Source organism: Tursiops truncatus, chromosome 5 (genome assembly GCF_011762595.2).
Source record: "Tursiops truncatus isolate mTurTru1 chromosome 5, mTurTru1.mat.Y, whole genome shotgun sequence".
Lineage (NCBI taxonomy): Eukaryota > Metazoa > Chordata > Mammalia > Artiodactyla > Delphinidae > Tursiops > Tursiops truncatus.
In genome coordinates this window covers 113,413,498-113,432,118 of record NC_047038.1, presented here as the reverse complement: position 1 = coordinate 113,432,118, position 18,621 = coordinate 113,413,498, and the positions used below count along the sequence as shown (strand labels likewise).

The 18,621-nt window shown below is 39.9% G+C and overlaps 1 protein-coding gene across 6 annotated transcripts in view; it reads right to left on the bottom strand.

Moving 5' to 3' along the window:
* OTUD4 (OTU deubiquitinase 4) overlaps positions 1-18,621 on the bottom strand; it is a 60,077-nt gene that overhangs the window by 6,392 nt on the left and 35,064 nt on the right. For 5 of the 6 annotated variants that reach the window (XM_033857326.2, XM_033857327.2, XM_033857329.2 and 2 more), the window contains exons 7-20: positions 18,134-18,266; positions 15,565-15,622; positions 15,198-15,315; positions 15,037-15,101; positions 12,478-12,572; positions 11,313-11,413; positions 11,029-11,215; positions 7,040-7,202; positions 4,205-4,328; positions 3,851-3,906; positions 3,247-3,321; positions 2,157-2,295; positions 1,387-1,647; positions 58-98 (exon numbers count right to left, since the gene is read on the bottom strand). In XM_033857326.2, the coding sequence (XP_033713217.2) occupies positions 58-98; positions 1,387-1,647; positions 2,157-2,295; positions 3,247-3,321; positions 3,851-3,906; positions 4,205-4,328; positions 7,040-7,202; positions 11,029-11,215; positions 11,313-11,413; positions 12,478-12,572; positions 15,037-15,101; positions 15,198-15,315; positions 15,565-15,622; positions 18,134-18,266 (1,616 nt within the window). The remainder of the gene's footprint in view (positions 1-57; positions 99-1,386; positions 1,648-2,156; positions 2,296-3,246; positions 3,322-3,850; positions 3,907-4,204; positions 4,329-7,039; positions 7,203-11,028; positions 11,216-11,312; positions 11,414-12,477; positions 12,573-15,036; positions 15,102-15,197; positions 15,316-15,564; positions 15,623-18,133; positions 18,267-18,621) is intronic. The other variant, XM_019926532.3, reaches the window with a different exon arrangement.

Genomic DNA, 18,621 nt, shown 5'->3' with positions numbered 1-18,621 from the left:
TAATAATTTAAAACAGTATTAACTTAAAATAACTTCAAAATGACAAAATGTAAATACCTTTACACCAAGATTGAAGAAGAATCGAAGAATGTTCTTATCTGAAAATAAGTAACATCGTCACTCACTAAAATGATACATTCACAAAAAGCTTTTGTTCATTACCCTCAAAGGATATATAGTTCTAAGGACAACTTTGCCTACTTGAATTGTTTTTCTCTAGCCTGTGATATAAAACATATATTAAAAATTGTAATATAACCAAAACCAGACTCTGTTACTGTAGGGTAATTCCAGATTCAACATGCTTTATCTAGTCTAACAGCCGTGCCCCAAAATGGCTTAAGTTGAGATTTTTATGACTAAACTTAAATCTGTGCAAAGAAAACTCAGGTGCTCACTGCATTTCCTTTTCAACTTCTCTGTGGGGTTTAAAATATTATGAAATAAAAAAGTTGGGGGTAAGAGTAAAAATCAACATAAACCTAAATCATTAACAAGATTAGTAGGATACTACTAGCTCAGGTATTCATTTGACATTAGCCGGTTACCCACAGACACAAACATCAAACCACTGACTAATAACAGAAAATTATCCACAAAAATCCAAGTAAAGAGCACAGAGAGTCACTACATTACTCCTTCAGTTTTTCAAATAGGAAATTTGGAAACTAAACTTTAAAAAAAAAAAAATCACGAATTTAAAAAGAATTCCTTAAAAAATATATACTATTGCAGGTAGTACTATAATGACAGTTATTATGTTTTCTATTCATTCTCCTCTACATTTTTTTCATGGATGAAGTAATACGAGTAGTTCCAAACACCAAACCACTGATGTGAAAACTCAGTACTGTTTACTTATCTGGTTAGTAACACTATTAAGATTTAATTCAAAATGGTTTCAGACTGTTTTTTTGGCGGTATGCGGGCCTCTCACTACTGTGGCCTCTCCCGTTGCGGAGCACAGGCTCCGGACGCACAGGCTCAGCGGCCATGGCTCACGGGCCCAGCCGCTCCGCGGCATGTGGGATCTTCCCGGACTGGGGCACGAACCCGTGTCCCCTGCATCGGCAGGTGGACTCTCAACCACTGCACCACCAGGGAAGCCCCAGAATGTTTTTGAAAAAATGACAGGCGCGGGGGAGTAAGGGGAGGGGTGGCTGCTATAAATAATAGTTTATGTATTACTAAACATATAAAAACACCAATCAAACAGAAGCTGAAACAGGAGTGATGAGTGACTAACAGCTGACCTCTGCTGTCCTCCCCAAGCAAGTCCTTTGGCTTACTCAGCAACACGACCTCTGTCCTCTACTTACATTTCTCACTGAACTTGTACCAGTACTTGATAAATAAAATCAACTTGAACTCGGAGAAGGAGCTCACCTTTAGGCAGGTCCTCCCCAGTGTGACACAGTGAATAAGGTGGTGCAATGGCTCGATCTCCCTTTTCGTTACAAGGAAACCCAGGATAGAGTGGGTCTTGGTAAAGGCTCAGTGTCTGAGGCAAAGGCATCAAGGGCTGGTTAACGGCCTGTATTGACACAGGAACTGGAGAGGGTGTTAAATGAGCCTGGGACACAGCAGAATCAGGTCCAGTGGTCAGAGTCTGTGTCACTGACAAAACAGGAATTTGAGCAGGGACACCTACAAAAGAAAGGGAAAGGAATCAAAAGCTATAAAGAGGTAAAAATAATTCTCTACAAATGTAAGTTTACATTAAGCTAAAAGGTGAAGAGTGCTATAAAATTGTATAGCTAGTAAGACGGTGTGTGTTTAAGCAATCTGAAGAAGTACTAATGTCAACCAAACACGCTCCTGGACACAAAGGAGGAAATAAGCGCCCAGAAAACACGCTTTGAGTCAGTATCTTCTAATAACAGCTCTTATGAACAAGACACGGAGCCTGGCAGAGAGCTGGCCCACGGGGGTGAAAACTGTGCTGCCAGCACCGGGCAACCGGAGCTCACACACCTGCTGCCGAGGCTGTGAGGGCGTACCTCAAATGAGCACCACACAAAGCTGGAAGCAGGGCAGTGCTCCGGGAGGCTCCACACACCTAATCCTGCTCGGAGGTCAAGCTCACACTCAAGAATTTCAAGACTCGGAAGGCTTTTGCTGGTTGATTCACTGAACTTTTTAAATTTTTATCTAACCTGTTGGTCCAAAAGTTGTAGGTTCACTTGGCCAGGCTGGCACAGTGGCTGGTAAAGAAGGCACGGCAGGAGTTAGATGTACCTCTGGGGACACCAGAAGGGGAGCTGGACTGGACAGACACACATGTTCTGCTGGCTTCTTCAAGGAGAGGGGGTGGAAAAAGACAAGAGTTCATTTTGCTTAACACTAATTCAACCACCACAGGTACCTTGAGTTGCCTGCCTTTTACACACCTGTGGTTTCTACATAAATGGTCTTTCTCTGGTCTTAGAAATGAAAGAAAAAAACACAGTAGCTAAAACTTCCATACTAACAAATGTGATCCTAACCAGTGACTGCCCACCAAAAGTCACAGAAGTCACTGGCAGGGTTAGAAACAAACTACAAAGCAACTTGAACACAAGGCTTTTAAGGCAAGAAAGCAAAATCATTGAAATCACCCTGAAATTCATGAGTTTAGAACCTCCTCACACAAAGACTTAGCATAAAACTGTACGCTTTCTACCTGACATGAAGGATGTTAACTGAAAGGCAAAGGATAAGAACCTTCTCTCCTCCTGTATTAGATCAAGAACCAAAATAATCTGCTAGAACTCAGGTTCCTTCATCATTAAATCTGTAAATCAGTGGTACTGCACTTTAGATGTGTATTTTTCTAATCTCTTCAATCATTCCATTGCCTCCCTTCTATGAAATAACTGTTAAGCATGCAGAGTTGTCTAACTCTTTTTTAAAGTTTTGAAGTAAAACAGAAATTCATAATTTCCCTTCAAAAATCTCATTTGCAAGCCAACTCACCACAAAGGCAACACAAGGTGCCAGATACAAACTTATTCAAAATCAATTCAGAAGAGTGGCTTCTATGTCCAGACAATGGCGATTATAAAAATAACATCCCATTAAAACTTGAGAACATTCTAGACTAACCAAGAACAGAATGAGAGAAAAATCATAATTGTATTCCAAATTATGATACTAGATAGAGTAAATTCTCCCATTTCCTGTATTTTCTGTTTTTTAATGATGACAGTAAGAGTTAAGAAACCCAGGGAATGGAGCATTCAATGTCAAACGCTACAATGTACTTACTTGTTCTGTAGGAGGTGGGCACTCTAATTTCTTTGACGGTGATGTAATTCTTGAACATTTATCATTGCTAATATTCTTTGGAAGCACCAAAAAAAAAAAAAAAAAAAAAAAAAAAAGCATACTTTTGCATTTGAAAGACCCACATTCTGGGGTAACCATGGCCGCCTTTACAGCTCACCCTACCCGCACCTGCCTGCACCCTCTGACGACCAGCTACTCTTTTCCATTGTACCTGGGCTCCAACAGGTGGGGGATTTTGCCTCCATATCTTCATCACATCAGACTACTGGGCAGTTTTTATTGGGAGCATGGTTTCAAAACAGCACTTTTCCCATAAAAATCTCAATCTGCTATAGAGTAATGGAAAGTAAAGCTAAGCTATGTTCCACCGATTCAGATAGGTCATCATAAGGTATCCTTGAAGAAACGGTTACAATGTGTGAGTGAATTCACCTCAAGCACTGTAATTTTTTCTCAATTTTCTTCTGCTTTTCTACTTCCCTAACACTTTGTTATAAAATGATGAAGTCATCTCCATCTCCTTCTACACTATCACAACGTTAAGGAAAACGAAAGAGACGCAATTAGTATTTAAAACATTTACCTCCAGTGTGCCTGGCTCGGGCTTTTTATCCAAGGGAATATGTCCATGGACAGAGTCTAAAACAGATCAGAATAAAAAAGACGGCATCGTTCACTAGTTAGGTGTGAAGACACAGCAGTAAAACGTGAAGACAGAGAAAGCCAAAAGTACCTTTTGAACCATGTTTAGTCAGTGGATAATAGTTTTCAGAATAACACAATGTGCTTTATTTAGCTTGAGTCAATGCTTCTCTACAACAGTGAGACGTGACAGTACATTGCTTAATCATTTAAAAAGAAAGTTCTTTTCCCCATGTCTGACTTTAAGCCAGAAACAGATCTCTCGCATCTGCTTTCAAATGATGAAATAACATACCTTTATCTTTTCTTTCTTCGGTGTCCATTCTCCGCCTGCTTCCTTTTCTATCGCTTCCATGTGATGATTTTCTCTGGACGCCTGGGTTGCTACTCTGAGAAGCTGACTGGCTGACTGATGAGCTCTTAAAATAAACAAAACCCAACACTTTGGGTTAAAGATTTACTCACAAATATATGAACAAAATCTTCTAATTAACCTTACTCTTCATACATCTAACTAAAACTCTCAAAATTCATAGCTCCGGGCTTCCCTGGTGGTGCAGTGGTTCAGAGTCCGCCTGCCGATGCAGGGGACATGGGTTTGTACCCCGGTCCGGGAAGATCCCACATGTCGCGGAGCGGCTGGGCCTGTGAGCCATGGCCGCTAAGCCTGCGCGTCCGGAGCCTGTGCTCCGCAACGGGAGAGGCCACAACAGTGAGAGGCCCGCGTACCGCCAAAAAAAAAAAAAAAAATTCATAGCCCTATCTTTATACTTCCCAAACTACAAAAAAATAGGACCTAGGGTTCATATTATATACTCTATAGTAATCGGCTTACTAATAAGGCAGACGCTTGGCCTAAATTAGTATGAAGACTTCTTCGTATGCCCATGTTTCAGGAAGCCACCCTGCCCAAACCTTCACTTTGCAACTTACACTTCCATTCTCTGCACAAAGCCTTCAAAAGCAGCCATAGCTCAGCCACAGCCCTTGGTGGGGGAAAAACACCCAAGTGCAAACGGGCAGATACAGCGCACTAGGACGCTTACCACTGACACGCTACAGACTGTCAACAAATCACCCAAGCTCCACGTGAGCTCCAACTTCTAACTGGTGAAACACGGGGACTGGAATAAGTCTGGCTTCTCAGCTAAGTCACCACTGAAGGTCTCTCCTCTTCTAGCATCTGTAAGTAACTGCTGCACACGGCTGAGAAGACGACCTCAGCCCTCTGTGGCAGGCGTTTTTCTACAAGACAAACCTGAGTCGCTATCAAGTCCAAGACAGGATCAAATGCCTATTTAAAGACAATGACTATGAAGACTCCATTTTAACATCAAAAAATTTCACAATCTATTCCCACATTACAGTAGTTGTTTCTCCCCATTCACTAACTGAAAAAAGGACAAAAAGCTGTGAGTAGAAGCTTAAATGATTTGTAGTTTTTTATTTTCTAAATATTATGGAAAAATAATATATCACAGAGATAAATATACTGAGACTAAAGACCATGCCTAACTCACATGTGAATTTGGGCACTTCGTCCAGTAATTCCTAAACTCCAGCCCCTGTGCCAGACTGAACTCTATATATACTGTTCCAGGTCAGCTGTTTTCAACTGAGCATCTCATACCTCTGAAGGATCCCATGGAGGCCAGAGTACAAAAAATTGAGTGTGTGTGGCTTTAATGTCTTATAGTGGTATAAATATATATACCTATATATATTTTATACATATATATATATACACACACACATACGCACACATACCAATATATGTATCTGATATATATATTGGGTAGCATCCTGTGACATTCCATTTTGTTTAACCCACTGTTAAGAAAGTGTTCCAGAGCTTCCCTGGTGGCGCAGTGGTTGGGAGTCCGCCTGCCAATGCAGGGGACACGGGTTCGTGCCCCGGTCTGGGAGGATCCCACATGCCGCGGAGCGGCTGGGCCCGTGAGCTGTGGCCGCTGGGCCTGCACGTCCGGAGCCTGTGCTCCGCGATGGGAAAGGCCGCGGCGGTGAGACACCCGTGTACCGCAAAAAAAAAAAAAAAAGAAAAAAAAAAAAAGAAAGTGTTCCAATCACCACTCTCCATCACAGGTCATTTGGTGTCACTTACCGATATTTCAGACCATAGGCACAGGGCGCCCAGTGCCCCCAAACTCAAGTAGCTAACCCTTGCCTTGTGCTGCCAATGACCCCTCCTCTCACAGCATTTACTTCACGCTACATGAGAGCTATTTTCCCTTCTGACTCCCCCAAAAGAAGTCAGAAACTTAAAGGTAGGGAACACTTGTCTCATCAGAGAAGCACCCATCACAGCCCAGCGTCTGACACAGGGAGCAAGGGCAAAGCCGCAGGGCTGCATGTACTGCCACCTCCAACAGCGACCACTCTGAACAACAGCTCTTATTTATATGTACTAGGTTAATCTTGTCCTGGTATGTTTAATAAGGGACACTGAAAAGAGTTTTCCGGTTTTACAGATATATCTCGTTAACTGAATCATGAACCTCTACTGCTTAGGGAAAGTTACTGGCTTTGGCTAGCAAAAACAAACGAGTTTTGGTTCAAAAGAAAATACTAGGGCTTCCCTGGTGGCGCAGTGGTTAAGAATCCACCTGCCAACGCAGGGGACAAGGGTTCAAGCCCTGGGCCAGGAAGATTGCCACGTGCCGCAGAGCAACTAAGCTCACGAGCCACAACTACTGAAGCCTGCGTGCCTAGAGCCTGTGCTCTGCAACGAGAAGCCATGCAATGAGAAGCCCGTGCAACGGGCTAGTGCAACGAAGAGTAGCCCCTGCTCGCCGCAACTAGAGAAAGCCCACGTGCAGCAACAAAGACCCAACGCAGCCAAAAATAAAATAAATTTTTTAAAAAAAGAAAATACTAAACTTAAAGTGAGATAACCAATTTATTACTTGCCTCAACTCTGCCACCAACTAGAAATATCTTTAGACCTCACCTTACTCATGAAGATGAAAAGGAGGGATAGCTGCATAATCACCAAGGTATCTTCCAGTTTAAAAACTATTAGTCTACCATTTAAAACTATGGCTTAATACAAAAACTATATTAAGAAAGACTTCTGAAGGATAACTTTTAAAATCCCCTTTTATATACATACGGAAAGGGCTGGGAAAGCCTGTTCATCCCTGTTCTGAATCTCATAGAGTAAACGAGATTCTTCTATAGCTTGCTTCTCTCTGCGCTCTTCCGGAGAGAGGCCGAAATAGTTAGATTCTCGAGTCGTGGCATCAAAATCCTCAGCTCTCTCACGATCAGGTTTCCTGTCAAATAAAACATTCTTGTCATGAAAAAAAGAAAAAAAAAAAGACAAAATGTACTGAGTACCTAAAATAATATAAATCAACGCTTTGAGCAATTCAAATATTGGACCAGTTTAGCTACACTGTGAGATTACAGAACTTTTAGCTGCCTGATTAATAAATGTTTAGGAAACAGAAGCCCCTGGAGCATTAGGCTACGTTTCAGAGTCAAGAAGACAAACTTAAAATAGGGTGGAAAGAAAAGAAAAATATAACTCACTTCCAAGTGATACAGGAAGGCATAAATGTAAGCACTGTATATTTTCTTTGCACCATATTCCAATACTTTCATAAGAATTCTCTTTCGAAGGAAAGGGAAGGTTACTAGTTTAGGCCTCAAAAGCACTCTAATTTTCTGTTCTAAGTAAAGGACAACGTTCAAAAACACACCACGACCATCTTCCTGCTTTTTAATGACACTACCAAGGGAGGATGAAAGGTGAAAAGAAGAAAAAAATGCACCAGGCTAGATACTAACTACAGATAAGACTGCTGTCATTTCAATAACTTTGGTCAAAGAAGGAGACAAAAAAATTCATGGAGTCTAGTAGCCTATAACATAACCCTAACATTTTTATATGAATTAAAATTATTATAGGCAATATGAATACTATTTCTACACTTTGTCTAATAGTTCCACAACAGTGGGAAATGAAAACCCAAAGCCACCAGGGAAAATATACTGAAGAGATGCAGCTCCCTAAAAAGAGTGGGAAGGACACAACTGATACCATCTGATTCTCCTACCTCTGAAATCAAGAACAGCCATTTCATGTCCTCAGTCCCACTTAAAATCACACCCTAATTCCAATGGGGCACATGTCAACCCCCGAGTATTAGGGGAAAAAACAGGGGAGCAAACCTGGACCCTCAATCTTAGACCAGTCCTTCTCAAACCCCAGTGGTCAAAGACTCTCAAGATGACTCAGCTAGTGCCAGGAGTCTCCAGAAAGTCAATACTCCCTAACCTCTGCGCCCCATCACCCGAAGCCCACGTCTCACCCTCGCGCGCCACTGAGAACCTTCCTATCCTGAGCCTAGCGGGAGGGGAAATATTCAGCACGGACACGTCTACCATTTTCGGCACCTGCGTAATGAAAGCGTACGTGGCAATCCTGCTTGGTTTTTGTTACACTTTGTTTTGTTTTCTCCAAAGGAAGAGACAGTATCAATGAGAAAGAAATTTAAAAAGCAAGAGGTCAGTGCCCAACATCACTGCTCTTTTTATTCTATAATGAGAATTCCAAACCAATGTGTGAAATATTAGAAATGAAGTCAAGATAAATTCTAATGGACTTAAATCCACTGGAGTGTTAGCTATAAAATTCTAAATTTTGACTAGAATTTTTTAGAATCTTCCTTTTAATATTCAACCATCAGCAGTCTCTAAATTTAACACACTAGAAAAATTCATTCTCACTCCCACAGGCTAGAGGGCTTACTAACTGCAAGTACAACTACGTTCGCACATAATCAGTCACAGTGTCAAAATTCTCCAAAGCTTTATGTCTATGTTACTCTCCACTGCCTTCTGCCATCACATGTTTTATACACCAAGTAATAGGTAGCTAACACATAAACAAGAAAAGGACCGCGTCTGTCTGATCATTCTAATCCCTAACAGACTGGACAAAACACTAGAAACACACTGGATAAAACTTCAGTTTGTGGTAAACGAAAGTGTATTTAAATCAGTCATTTGGTAGTCTGTGTACGTTCTTTTTTTAAAACTTTAAGACATTAAAGAGTATCCTCTGTTCAAGAGAAAAAAAGGCTCTTCTAGTCCACTAAAAAATGAGAATTTTATTAAAAAGAAAAATCTCTTTTCTGTCCACGACCTTCCTATACTGACTTCACATTTTTAGGTTTCCAAAGCTAATACTCAAAGTAAGTTAGTCCTCTTAGGTACTTTGCCTGTACTGGGTAAGATACACCAGATGCTAGTGGAGTCTGGTCAATGTCCGCACATCAGACTTCAGCCACAACTAGGTGATTCAGTGACATAAGTGCTATCTGTTGGGGGAGGCTAACCCACCGTGGGCCCCGAATGCCCCTGCACACTGTTGCTGGGTGTGCCAAGAACACACGGCCCTGAGTACTCTGTACCCAGGCCATTTCTCACGGTTGTGGTATCTAGTGACCACCCTTGAGGGATGAGGGAATTCTTTCTTATGATTGATTTTTAATCATCTGTTCTCATTAGAACTTTTGGATAACTGGATTATGAACACATATGTACTTTTTACACACATATAAGCATCCCTTCAAGGATACACAAGAATCTGTTAACACTGGATGCCTCTGCAGAGGAAGCTAGACAACTGGGACAACAGGGATAGGAAGGAGAATTATCAGAACAAACTTTTCAGTGTTTTGGATTTCGAACAATAGCAATTAATTTGCTATCCCGAACAGCTGGCTCAATTAAAAAAACTGTAATGGATATGAAGTACTGGTATTTGTTACGGATTGAATTGCATCTCCCAAAAAAGATACGTTCAAGTCCTAACCCCTCGTATCTGTGCATGTGACTTTATAAATAGGGTCTCTGCAGAAGTAATGCCATTAAGATGAGATCATAGCAGAGTAAGGTGGGCCCTAAACCCACTATAACTGGTTCCTCACTAGAAGAGACACAGACACCCAGGGAGAACACCAGTGATGATGCAGGCAGAGACTGGAGTGATACACCTACAGGCCAAGGAACGCGAAGGACTGTGGACAACACCAGAAGCAGGAGAGGCCTGGAACAGACTCTCCCCTAGAACCTGCAGAGAGGGCACAGCACTACTGACACCTTGATTTCAGACTTGCAACATTCAGGACTGTAAGAGAGTACACTGCTGTTGCTTTAAGCCAGTCTGTGGTACTATGCTACCATAGCCCCAGGAAACTACACAGTATTGGTACCACGTCAGCCTAAGAACCTACAACTCTGTCTTAAAGATGTTACATAAACTGTCTTTAATGACAAAATGTTAAGTACGTTCCCAAGAAAGGGGAATGCCCAAATGCCAAAAATAAAGAAACTAAAGACCAGACCTTAGCAAGCACATAAGAAGATGCTAGAGCTGTTCAGATGATCGGGGAGATCAAGCTTGGATGGGGAAGGTGAGCCACAAGCACCCACAGGAGCCGTGGCCAAGTTCACAGGAAGAGGACAGCCTCCACTTAAGACACACCTTCTCAAAGAAAGCTCCCCCAAAGAATATAAACTACTCTGTAACTACTACTCCAAGGAAGGGCAGATTAGGGAAAAATTTAAATCCACGGCACAGGAAACTATGACCCTGAAGTTCATCTGCCTCTGCATATTCAGTCAGAATGCTGGTAGTTCATGGCCACAGCAACCTGTTCAGTATTAGACACATTACAACAAAAATCCAAACTTGTCGGAACAGAGTAAGCTGACCATTTTGGTTGATTTAAGTTCCTATGTAAAGGGGAATATCCTCACCCTGCAAGGAATTGGGGCTGCAGTTTGGAATTCAGTACTTAACACATTACAAGCTACCGGAAAACTCTGAGGTGCCAGGTTACGATCTAAATCATCTGAAAAAAGTTATTCAAAAACAAAGATATCTGACCCTACCAAATCACTTTGATTTGTTTAAAGAGAGTTATAAAGAACTGAAATCCTCACGTTATTCTATCAACAATACTTTTAATGTCACGCTGTAGACAAGTATACGAACAAAAATTGCGATTTTTTAAAAGCACGTGACGCAGAAAGTAAAAGAGATGCTTCTCACTTAGTTTCTAGCTCTCCTGCCTTTGGGACGGTTACCTTGTGGCCTGTGTGGGTGTCCTGCTCAGACTTCTGTGCTCACTGGAGGGCTTCTGAGACTGCGGCGCCGCAGAGTGGCCGGGGGGCACGCGCTGCCTCAGCCCCGGAGGGTGCTGCAGGCGAGGTGGCAGCGTGGGCGGGGCTTTTCCTGGCTTCGCCGGGGCCTTGGGCCCTCTGTAGTCTGCATCTGTGGCAAGAGCCAAACTACCTCGTAATCTTCCCATTATAGACACCCCCAAGCACCGTCACCTCCCCAAAGGAAGGGTAACCTGGCGTGCTCCTACCACAATGGAAATTCTGTCCAGAAGGAGGTTTTTTCATCTTCTTCCCTGCCACCGTGTTCCAGCTTTCTGAGGAAGGCGGTCTGAGGTTCTTCGGGGAGAGTCTTTAGAAGGAGGGAAAAGACTTGCAGTAATTTATCGTGCTCCCCCAAGACTATCCACTTAAGTATCCTGCATAAATATTTTACTTTCTGTTTACCTAAGAATTCCCAGGTTTAGTTCTTATACTGAAAACACATTAAAGTACAAAGCATTCAGCAACCCAGATGTAACTCTAATCAAGTAAGATGACATAAATCAAAAGCACATTTTCTAACCTACAAGGACCGAAGACTAAAAGGCCATAATCATAACCTAAGCAAAAGATTAGATAAAGAAGGAAAGACTATTACTCTGTGAGATGTGATGAAAGTACTGTAGCTAAGGACGGGGAAGCGAGGAGTCTTTACCGTGTTAGAGACACACAGAGGCATATATGTGTCTATGAGAAATGCTGTGATGTTTGGGATTTGCTTTCAAATATTCTAATTCCACTCGCATCTTTTTTAAGGGGGTTATGGAGAAGAGATCAGAAAAGACTGCCAAACCTGCTGTTAGTTGTTAAAATAGGGTGATAATTACATTGGGGTTCACTGGACTATCCTCCTCGCATATGTGTATGTTTGACATTTTCCACAGTAAAGTTTAGGTGTGATTTACTGCCTTTTCCTCTAATAAAGGCAGCAGCAACTGAAGCAAAAGTTGCTCTAAGTAACACTGTATAATAGCAAGTTATTTCACTCCTCCATCAGATAACCATTTACTGAAGACTGCACACAAGGCAGCAATGAATGAAATTAGAAATGAATGTGGTCCCTGTCCTCCAAAGTCCCCACTTCACAGCTACAATACGGTTGATTTTCCAAATTGCCTTAGTGAAGAATGGCACATTTTAAACAGTAAGCAACAAAACAAATATTTATTTAAAATACCTTAACACGGATAACACTAAATTTGAACTCCAACTATTTTTTCTACAAGATCTACACAAATATATTTCTCTACACACAGGCAATACATTTAAATGAATTTGCAAATACACAGGGACATTTAGAAATGCTCACGATTATACAATAGGCTAAGTGGAAGAGACGGTGAATGAACACCTTAGCTGAAGAGCAGTACATACTTCTTTCCAAGTTCTTCGACCAAAACTGGCCCGTTCTCAGAGTGAACCCCTTGAAAGTCTGCATTAGAAAATTTTCCATTGTGATCCAACCTAACCTGTTGAACGATTCCGCAAAGAAAAATCAGTCACCTGATTCTTTCGCATCAACCATCAGTTTTTAAACTGTTATTTCAATTTCAACTAAAGAGAAAATGAACATATATAGTTAAAAACAAAACGAAGTTCAAAAGGTACACAATAATATTGTCTCTGACCTCCCAGACCTAGGTACCTCCATCCAAAATACTTTTCTTTGTTTACCCTTCCAAGTTTTTTCTAAACTGTCTTGGTTCTGAAGGCAGGGCTGTGGCAGCACCACACACACCAGGATTCCAGGCCCCGCTCTTCTACTTACCAGCAATATGACCTTGGGCAAGTGACTTATCTCATGCTTCAGTGTCCTCATATGTAAGATGAGGCTAATTATAGTACCTACATCATAGGACCCATGGAGGTGGAATGAGGTACACATGATATATATAAAGGACACCAGGCTGCACACAGCAACCACTCAACAAAGGAGAACAACTATTATTAAAATCACTATTGTCTTCTCACTTTTCCAACATTTACAATATTGTCACATGTAAACGTGACCTTTTTCTCCCTAAAAACAGATCCGTCATCTCTTCTCTGACACACAGTTGGTTATTACACAACAGCAAATCTTAACAGGACGATAAGCCTTTAGGTCCCCTCCTGCAGTCAAGCGGCACACACAGCACAGGGCGCCGCTAAGCACTGCAATGGGAGCCTGATGGACACAGCCCTGCGTGAAGCCACCTCCGCCTTTTTTTATCAGTACAGTTGGCCCTCGGCATCCGCGGGGGACTGGTTCCAGAACCCCTGGATGCTTGACTCCCTTATGTAAAATGGCACAGTATAGTCAGCCCTCCACACCCATACGCAGAGGAACGGCCAACTGTGGATCAAAGTCCTCAAGCCGAGGTTTCGTCCTTCAGTCACAGCAGGACACTGCTTTCCTCTCTTCCAGAGTTTAAGAATAAAGAATATTTTTCTGAAGTTAGTTTTTATTAGAAGTTTAAACTACATTTACAAGCTTGCTTGAGTAAATAAAAGTCACCTTGAGTCACAGCAGTTTCCGTAATAAAATTTCAATTAAATTTTATCCAAGTGAAGTAGTCAAGGGGTAGAAATAGAAAAAAAGTACTCTAAAAAGGAAAAAATTAAAACAAGTACCTGCTTTACCATCTACCTTATCAACAGCATCTGCTTTACAAAAGCAACTGAAATCCCAAAGCAAATATGCTTGATTTAAAATAACAAGTAACATAATTTTAGCGATGCAGCATAAAACAAGCAATCTTCTCTTCTCTACTGAGTGGGGTTAGGGAGGGAGGGAGTGCCCTAAGCCCTGGCTTTACTCTTCTCTTTTGTTCTGTTCCAAGTTCCCCAAATCTCTATAGTAAAAGATTCCCCAATTCTGTTCTGTGATTAGGGCACATTTCTGACAATCGTGTAAGGAAGAACCTAAATGAATCATATCTTCTCCCTCTCCCTTTAAAAATACCCCCAAATCAGAACACTATTAAAAGTTCTTAAGGTAAAGTCTGTCACTGACCTCCAGAAATAATCCTGGTCCCCCAGACACTTTTCACAAGCCACTTTATCACCAAGGAAACAAGTGTTTCCTCCACAAGTCAAGAAGAAATGTTTGTCAATGGCTATTTTAAAATAGTTTTAAAAAGGCAACACTTTTTGATGAAGACCATTTTTGATGAAAATTATCTTCCAAATAACAATTATTTTGTGTGTGTGTTGTTTTTGTTTTAGAAAGAGTAATATTTTTTCATAAAGGTTTCTCCAGTCTTGGCATTATTAACACTTGGGACCAGATGATTTTTTGCTGGGGTGCTGTCCTGTGCGCTCTAGGACGTCTGGCACCATGCCTGGCCCCCACCCACTAGATACCAGTCGCACCTTCCCTGCTGTAACAATGTCTGCAGACATTGCTAAATGGGAGGTAGGGGTGCAAAATCACTCCACGTAAGAAACACTGATCTAACACAACTTTCCCCCTTAACAATCAACAGTTTTAAGCCCAAAGCAGCAGCTTATTCAAAGTAAATGGCAAAAACTTCTCTTACTGTTCACTTTCTTATCTCAATCCAACAAAAAACTGTGTATTATCAGAATCTTCCAGGATGCCTTCCATATACCAAATTGACCTATAATGTCAAGTTTGAATCAATTTCAATAAATTATTTGTCAACTGTAATGAAATTATCTAAAAATCTAAGACGTTACTGTTACTTCTTTGAGGCAAGTAATATCAAAGACTAAATTGTTTTAAAGATCATGTGATGGGACGCCATGGTTTTAAGATATATTTGACTTTGGTAATGTATTCAAAAGCTAAATATTTATAACTATTAAAATGTACACACAATATATTCTGAAATCCCAAATTAACAACACATCCAAACTTGAGCTGTTTTCTTGATTCCTATTACAATAAATTTCAAGTCAAATCTTTACTTCCTCTAAGTAATCACTTACTTGGCATTTGTCTCCAACTTCATACTGTAAGCCAGCAGCAATGGAATAATCATGTTTTTGTTGAGCTGTAAAGAATATCAGCATTGTATCAAGTTGACATAATCATTTTCAAGGGCCTCAAAGCAAATTTATGGAAAATACAGATTTTTTTTTTAACTCACCTTGTTTAGACTTCAGCCAAATTTCATATTCCACATTTCTATAGACTGCTGGACTGAGTGACTTAAGAACCTTTCTAGACAAAGGAAGGCTAGGAGAGTTCCCACTGCTTTTCGGGTGCTAAATAAACAAAGTCAGGAAGTCCAATCAACACAGAAATGCTTTCAAAACATGTTTGAGATATGTATAAGAGTAAAATCAAATGAAGAAGAACACTTTAAAAATTTAAGAGGCCATCAAAGAATGTCTTACTAGTAGATGATCCTGACTCTATTGAAAATGTACCAGAAAAGAGAAAAAAATTAAGACTATAAATTCATATACTTTCTTATACTGAAGAGGCAGTTAAAAACCATTAAATAAAAATACCTGATCACTTGACAAAGATTTAAATCCATTCACATTATTAACAGTGGTAGTTTTACTCCTACAAAGGAAGAAATACAGCCATCGTTAGGAGCACGAAAATGTTTGCATGCAATTAACTTGTTCTAATGTCATATAAAATCCCAGTTATATTCCAAAAACTCAACCTTATACATATTCCAAGGAGCTCAAACAAGTTTTAGTATAACTGTGCATATATACATATATATATGTATATATATACATGTGTTTACGTGCGTATGTATATAGGTCAAAGATTTTTATCAGTAATTCTTACTGACTCAATCATCAAGAAAAGAGAAACAGAAATAAACTATGAAATTTGCATTGGTAGAATAATTGAGTTCATAAAAACATTTAATGTAAAAATTTCCTTTCAAAATATAGATGAGGCTCCATTAAACAAAATATTCCGCTACAACAAGATATACAATCAGGTAAGAGTAGACACCAACTAAATAAGTAATCAGTATGTTAAATGCTGCTAAGTGCTTTGGGGGAAAAAAAGGTAGGAAAAAATTAGTTTTGAGACCTAGGATCAAATAATAAAAAATGGGATGAAGGAAGATGCCTTTTTCAATAAAGAATTAAATGTGATGAGACAGCAAACCATAGGCTATTTAGTATTGCAAGCAGAAGGGACAGCAAGTGCAAAGACCCAGGGGTAGGCAAGAGGCTGGACAAGTTGATGGCAAGTTGAGTGGGTGATGAGGTGAGAGGCTACCTGTACTCTTCTGTCGTATAATTCCTCCTCCTTAATAAATCAATCTCTAGTCTTTAGGACAATCTCCAAATCTATACCCTTAAATGCAGCAATATTTAAGAGACTCTAAGTATTTAGAGTCTGGACTAAACAAGCACCCTAATTTCTAACACTTCAGGACTGATCAATATGAACGTGAAGAGATCCAGGCACAGGAGCACAGTGCCTGGATATTACACACTATGCCCATCTGTCTTGCCATGATTATGTAGCATTCTTCCCTAAATGAAGCTTGGTCCTCCCTAAGCCAGACATGACACAAGTAAAAGGAAATCCTAATAATGCAAGAAAAAATTAATTAGAAAGGCTTCCATGTTCCAAGGGCTTCAATAATATAGTATAAAGAGGAAAACTGATCATTACAATGAGCACACCATCCCTGGTACACTTCTCCAGCTTACTAGCCTCTACTCCACACTTCGCCTACTTCACCTGCCAGCTGCCATCCCAGACCCAGCTGTTGCTAAAACTGCAGCAGCAACCAAAGGGCATCTGCTGGAAGTCCCCACACACCAAGTTAATAAGCTACAACAAGCTAGTTATTCATTCTCCCTCAAAATTCCCCTATGCTCAATGACATGCCTTAATCATACTAGGCACCTGGAGAAAACCATGCAGCAGAATTTCCATCTGTGCAAAGTTAATTAGTCTATTCTAGGATTAAATTTACAATGGCAGACCCAGATTTTAATCTGACTCATTTCTTTCTTATGTAAAAATGGTAGTCAACCGAATTTTCAATCAGGATCTACAGTTTAATTCAAGAAGTGCTGGGAATTACAAATAGAGATATATTTAAGTGTTTAATAAAGAATTAGATATCCTGAGGCTTAATTTTATTTTTCTCTAGTTTCACAGTATGTGACACCATGAAGGGTACTTTCATACTCTCATACAAAAGGAATGATATACTCTTAGCTTCACCAAGAATGAAATAGGTCAGTTCTTATAAAATACAGAGTAAGCTTCTTAACATCACTGATAAAAACTAATATACGTTGGATGCTATACCTAGGAACTAGGCTGTGCATTCTACATGTTATCTCATTTAATTCTTATAAATTCTCCACTTTAAAGAAATACTAATATATCCTCATTTTATACCTATAGAATTGAGGCTTCTTAGTGAATTTAGGTAACTTGCCCCAAGTTCAGTTAGTTGGCAGGAAGCCAAGAATGAAACCAGGTTAGGATGTCCACAGCCCGAGCTCTTAACCACTACCCTATATGTCTTAAGTGGAAAAGAAAAATAAGCTGCAGAGTCTAAGTTAAAAGGTGTTTATTCGCAACATAAACAAAGGCATTATCCAGAGCTGTTCACATACTTATACCCCAACTTGGGATTTTTATTATATAAAAAGAAAAGGAGGCGGCATTATCTAAGAAAGAAAACAATAAAAGAAAGTCAAGGAAATCAAAATGGCCGTTTTCATCACTGGATATGTAAGCAATTGACAGGTTAACCTTAAAATTTTAGAATATACACACATATAGGCAGGACCAAATCTATTTCAGAGATATGTGCATCACGATTACACAGAAATAGATGTTTAGCAAAAACAAACAAAGAAACAAACAAAATCAACCTTCAAAAGAAACGATCCTATAATAGAAATGAGATAAAATTAGTGGCAGGAAAAAAGAAATTTACTGCGTAAATTTCTGTATTGCTGTATTTCAGGAATACCATAATACCTCAATATGTGAGGCTACTCCATGCAAAAGCATTTACTGAACTGTTTCTTTGTATGGCACTACAAAGATATTTTACGACTGAAATTTACTTACTTGCAACTGTCATCCTCTGAATCTGATATTTCACTGTTGTTTTCATCAGCTACTTCAGAGGTGTCTAGTCCCATCAAGATTTTACTAACATCAGTTTTAAATACCTTCTCATACAACAATTCATAAAGCAGAGCTGCAATTAACAAAAGAGAGATGTTACACAATATTAACTCACTTTACGTTTTAACATAACATTGAGATTGCCCGGGCTTCCAAATCCTAACTAAACACCTGTAACACCTTATGAGCAATAACACAATTTAATCAGAAAGTTACCTAGATAGAGAGGAACTAGATTTCTGTCTTTGCAGTTAATTAGTTCAAAAATCATTATATAATATACTGACATTTTTAAAACTAACAATAACACAAAAAGGTATCACAACTTTGAACCAAGTATGATAAAATTAAACATGCACAGTGAGCAATGACTACATCCCACACACTGTGCTAAGCCTTTACATACCACCTTCATATTTAATGCCAGC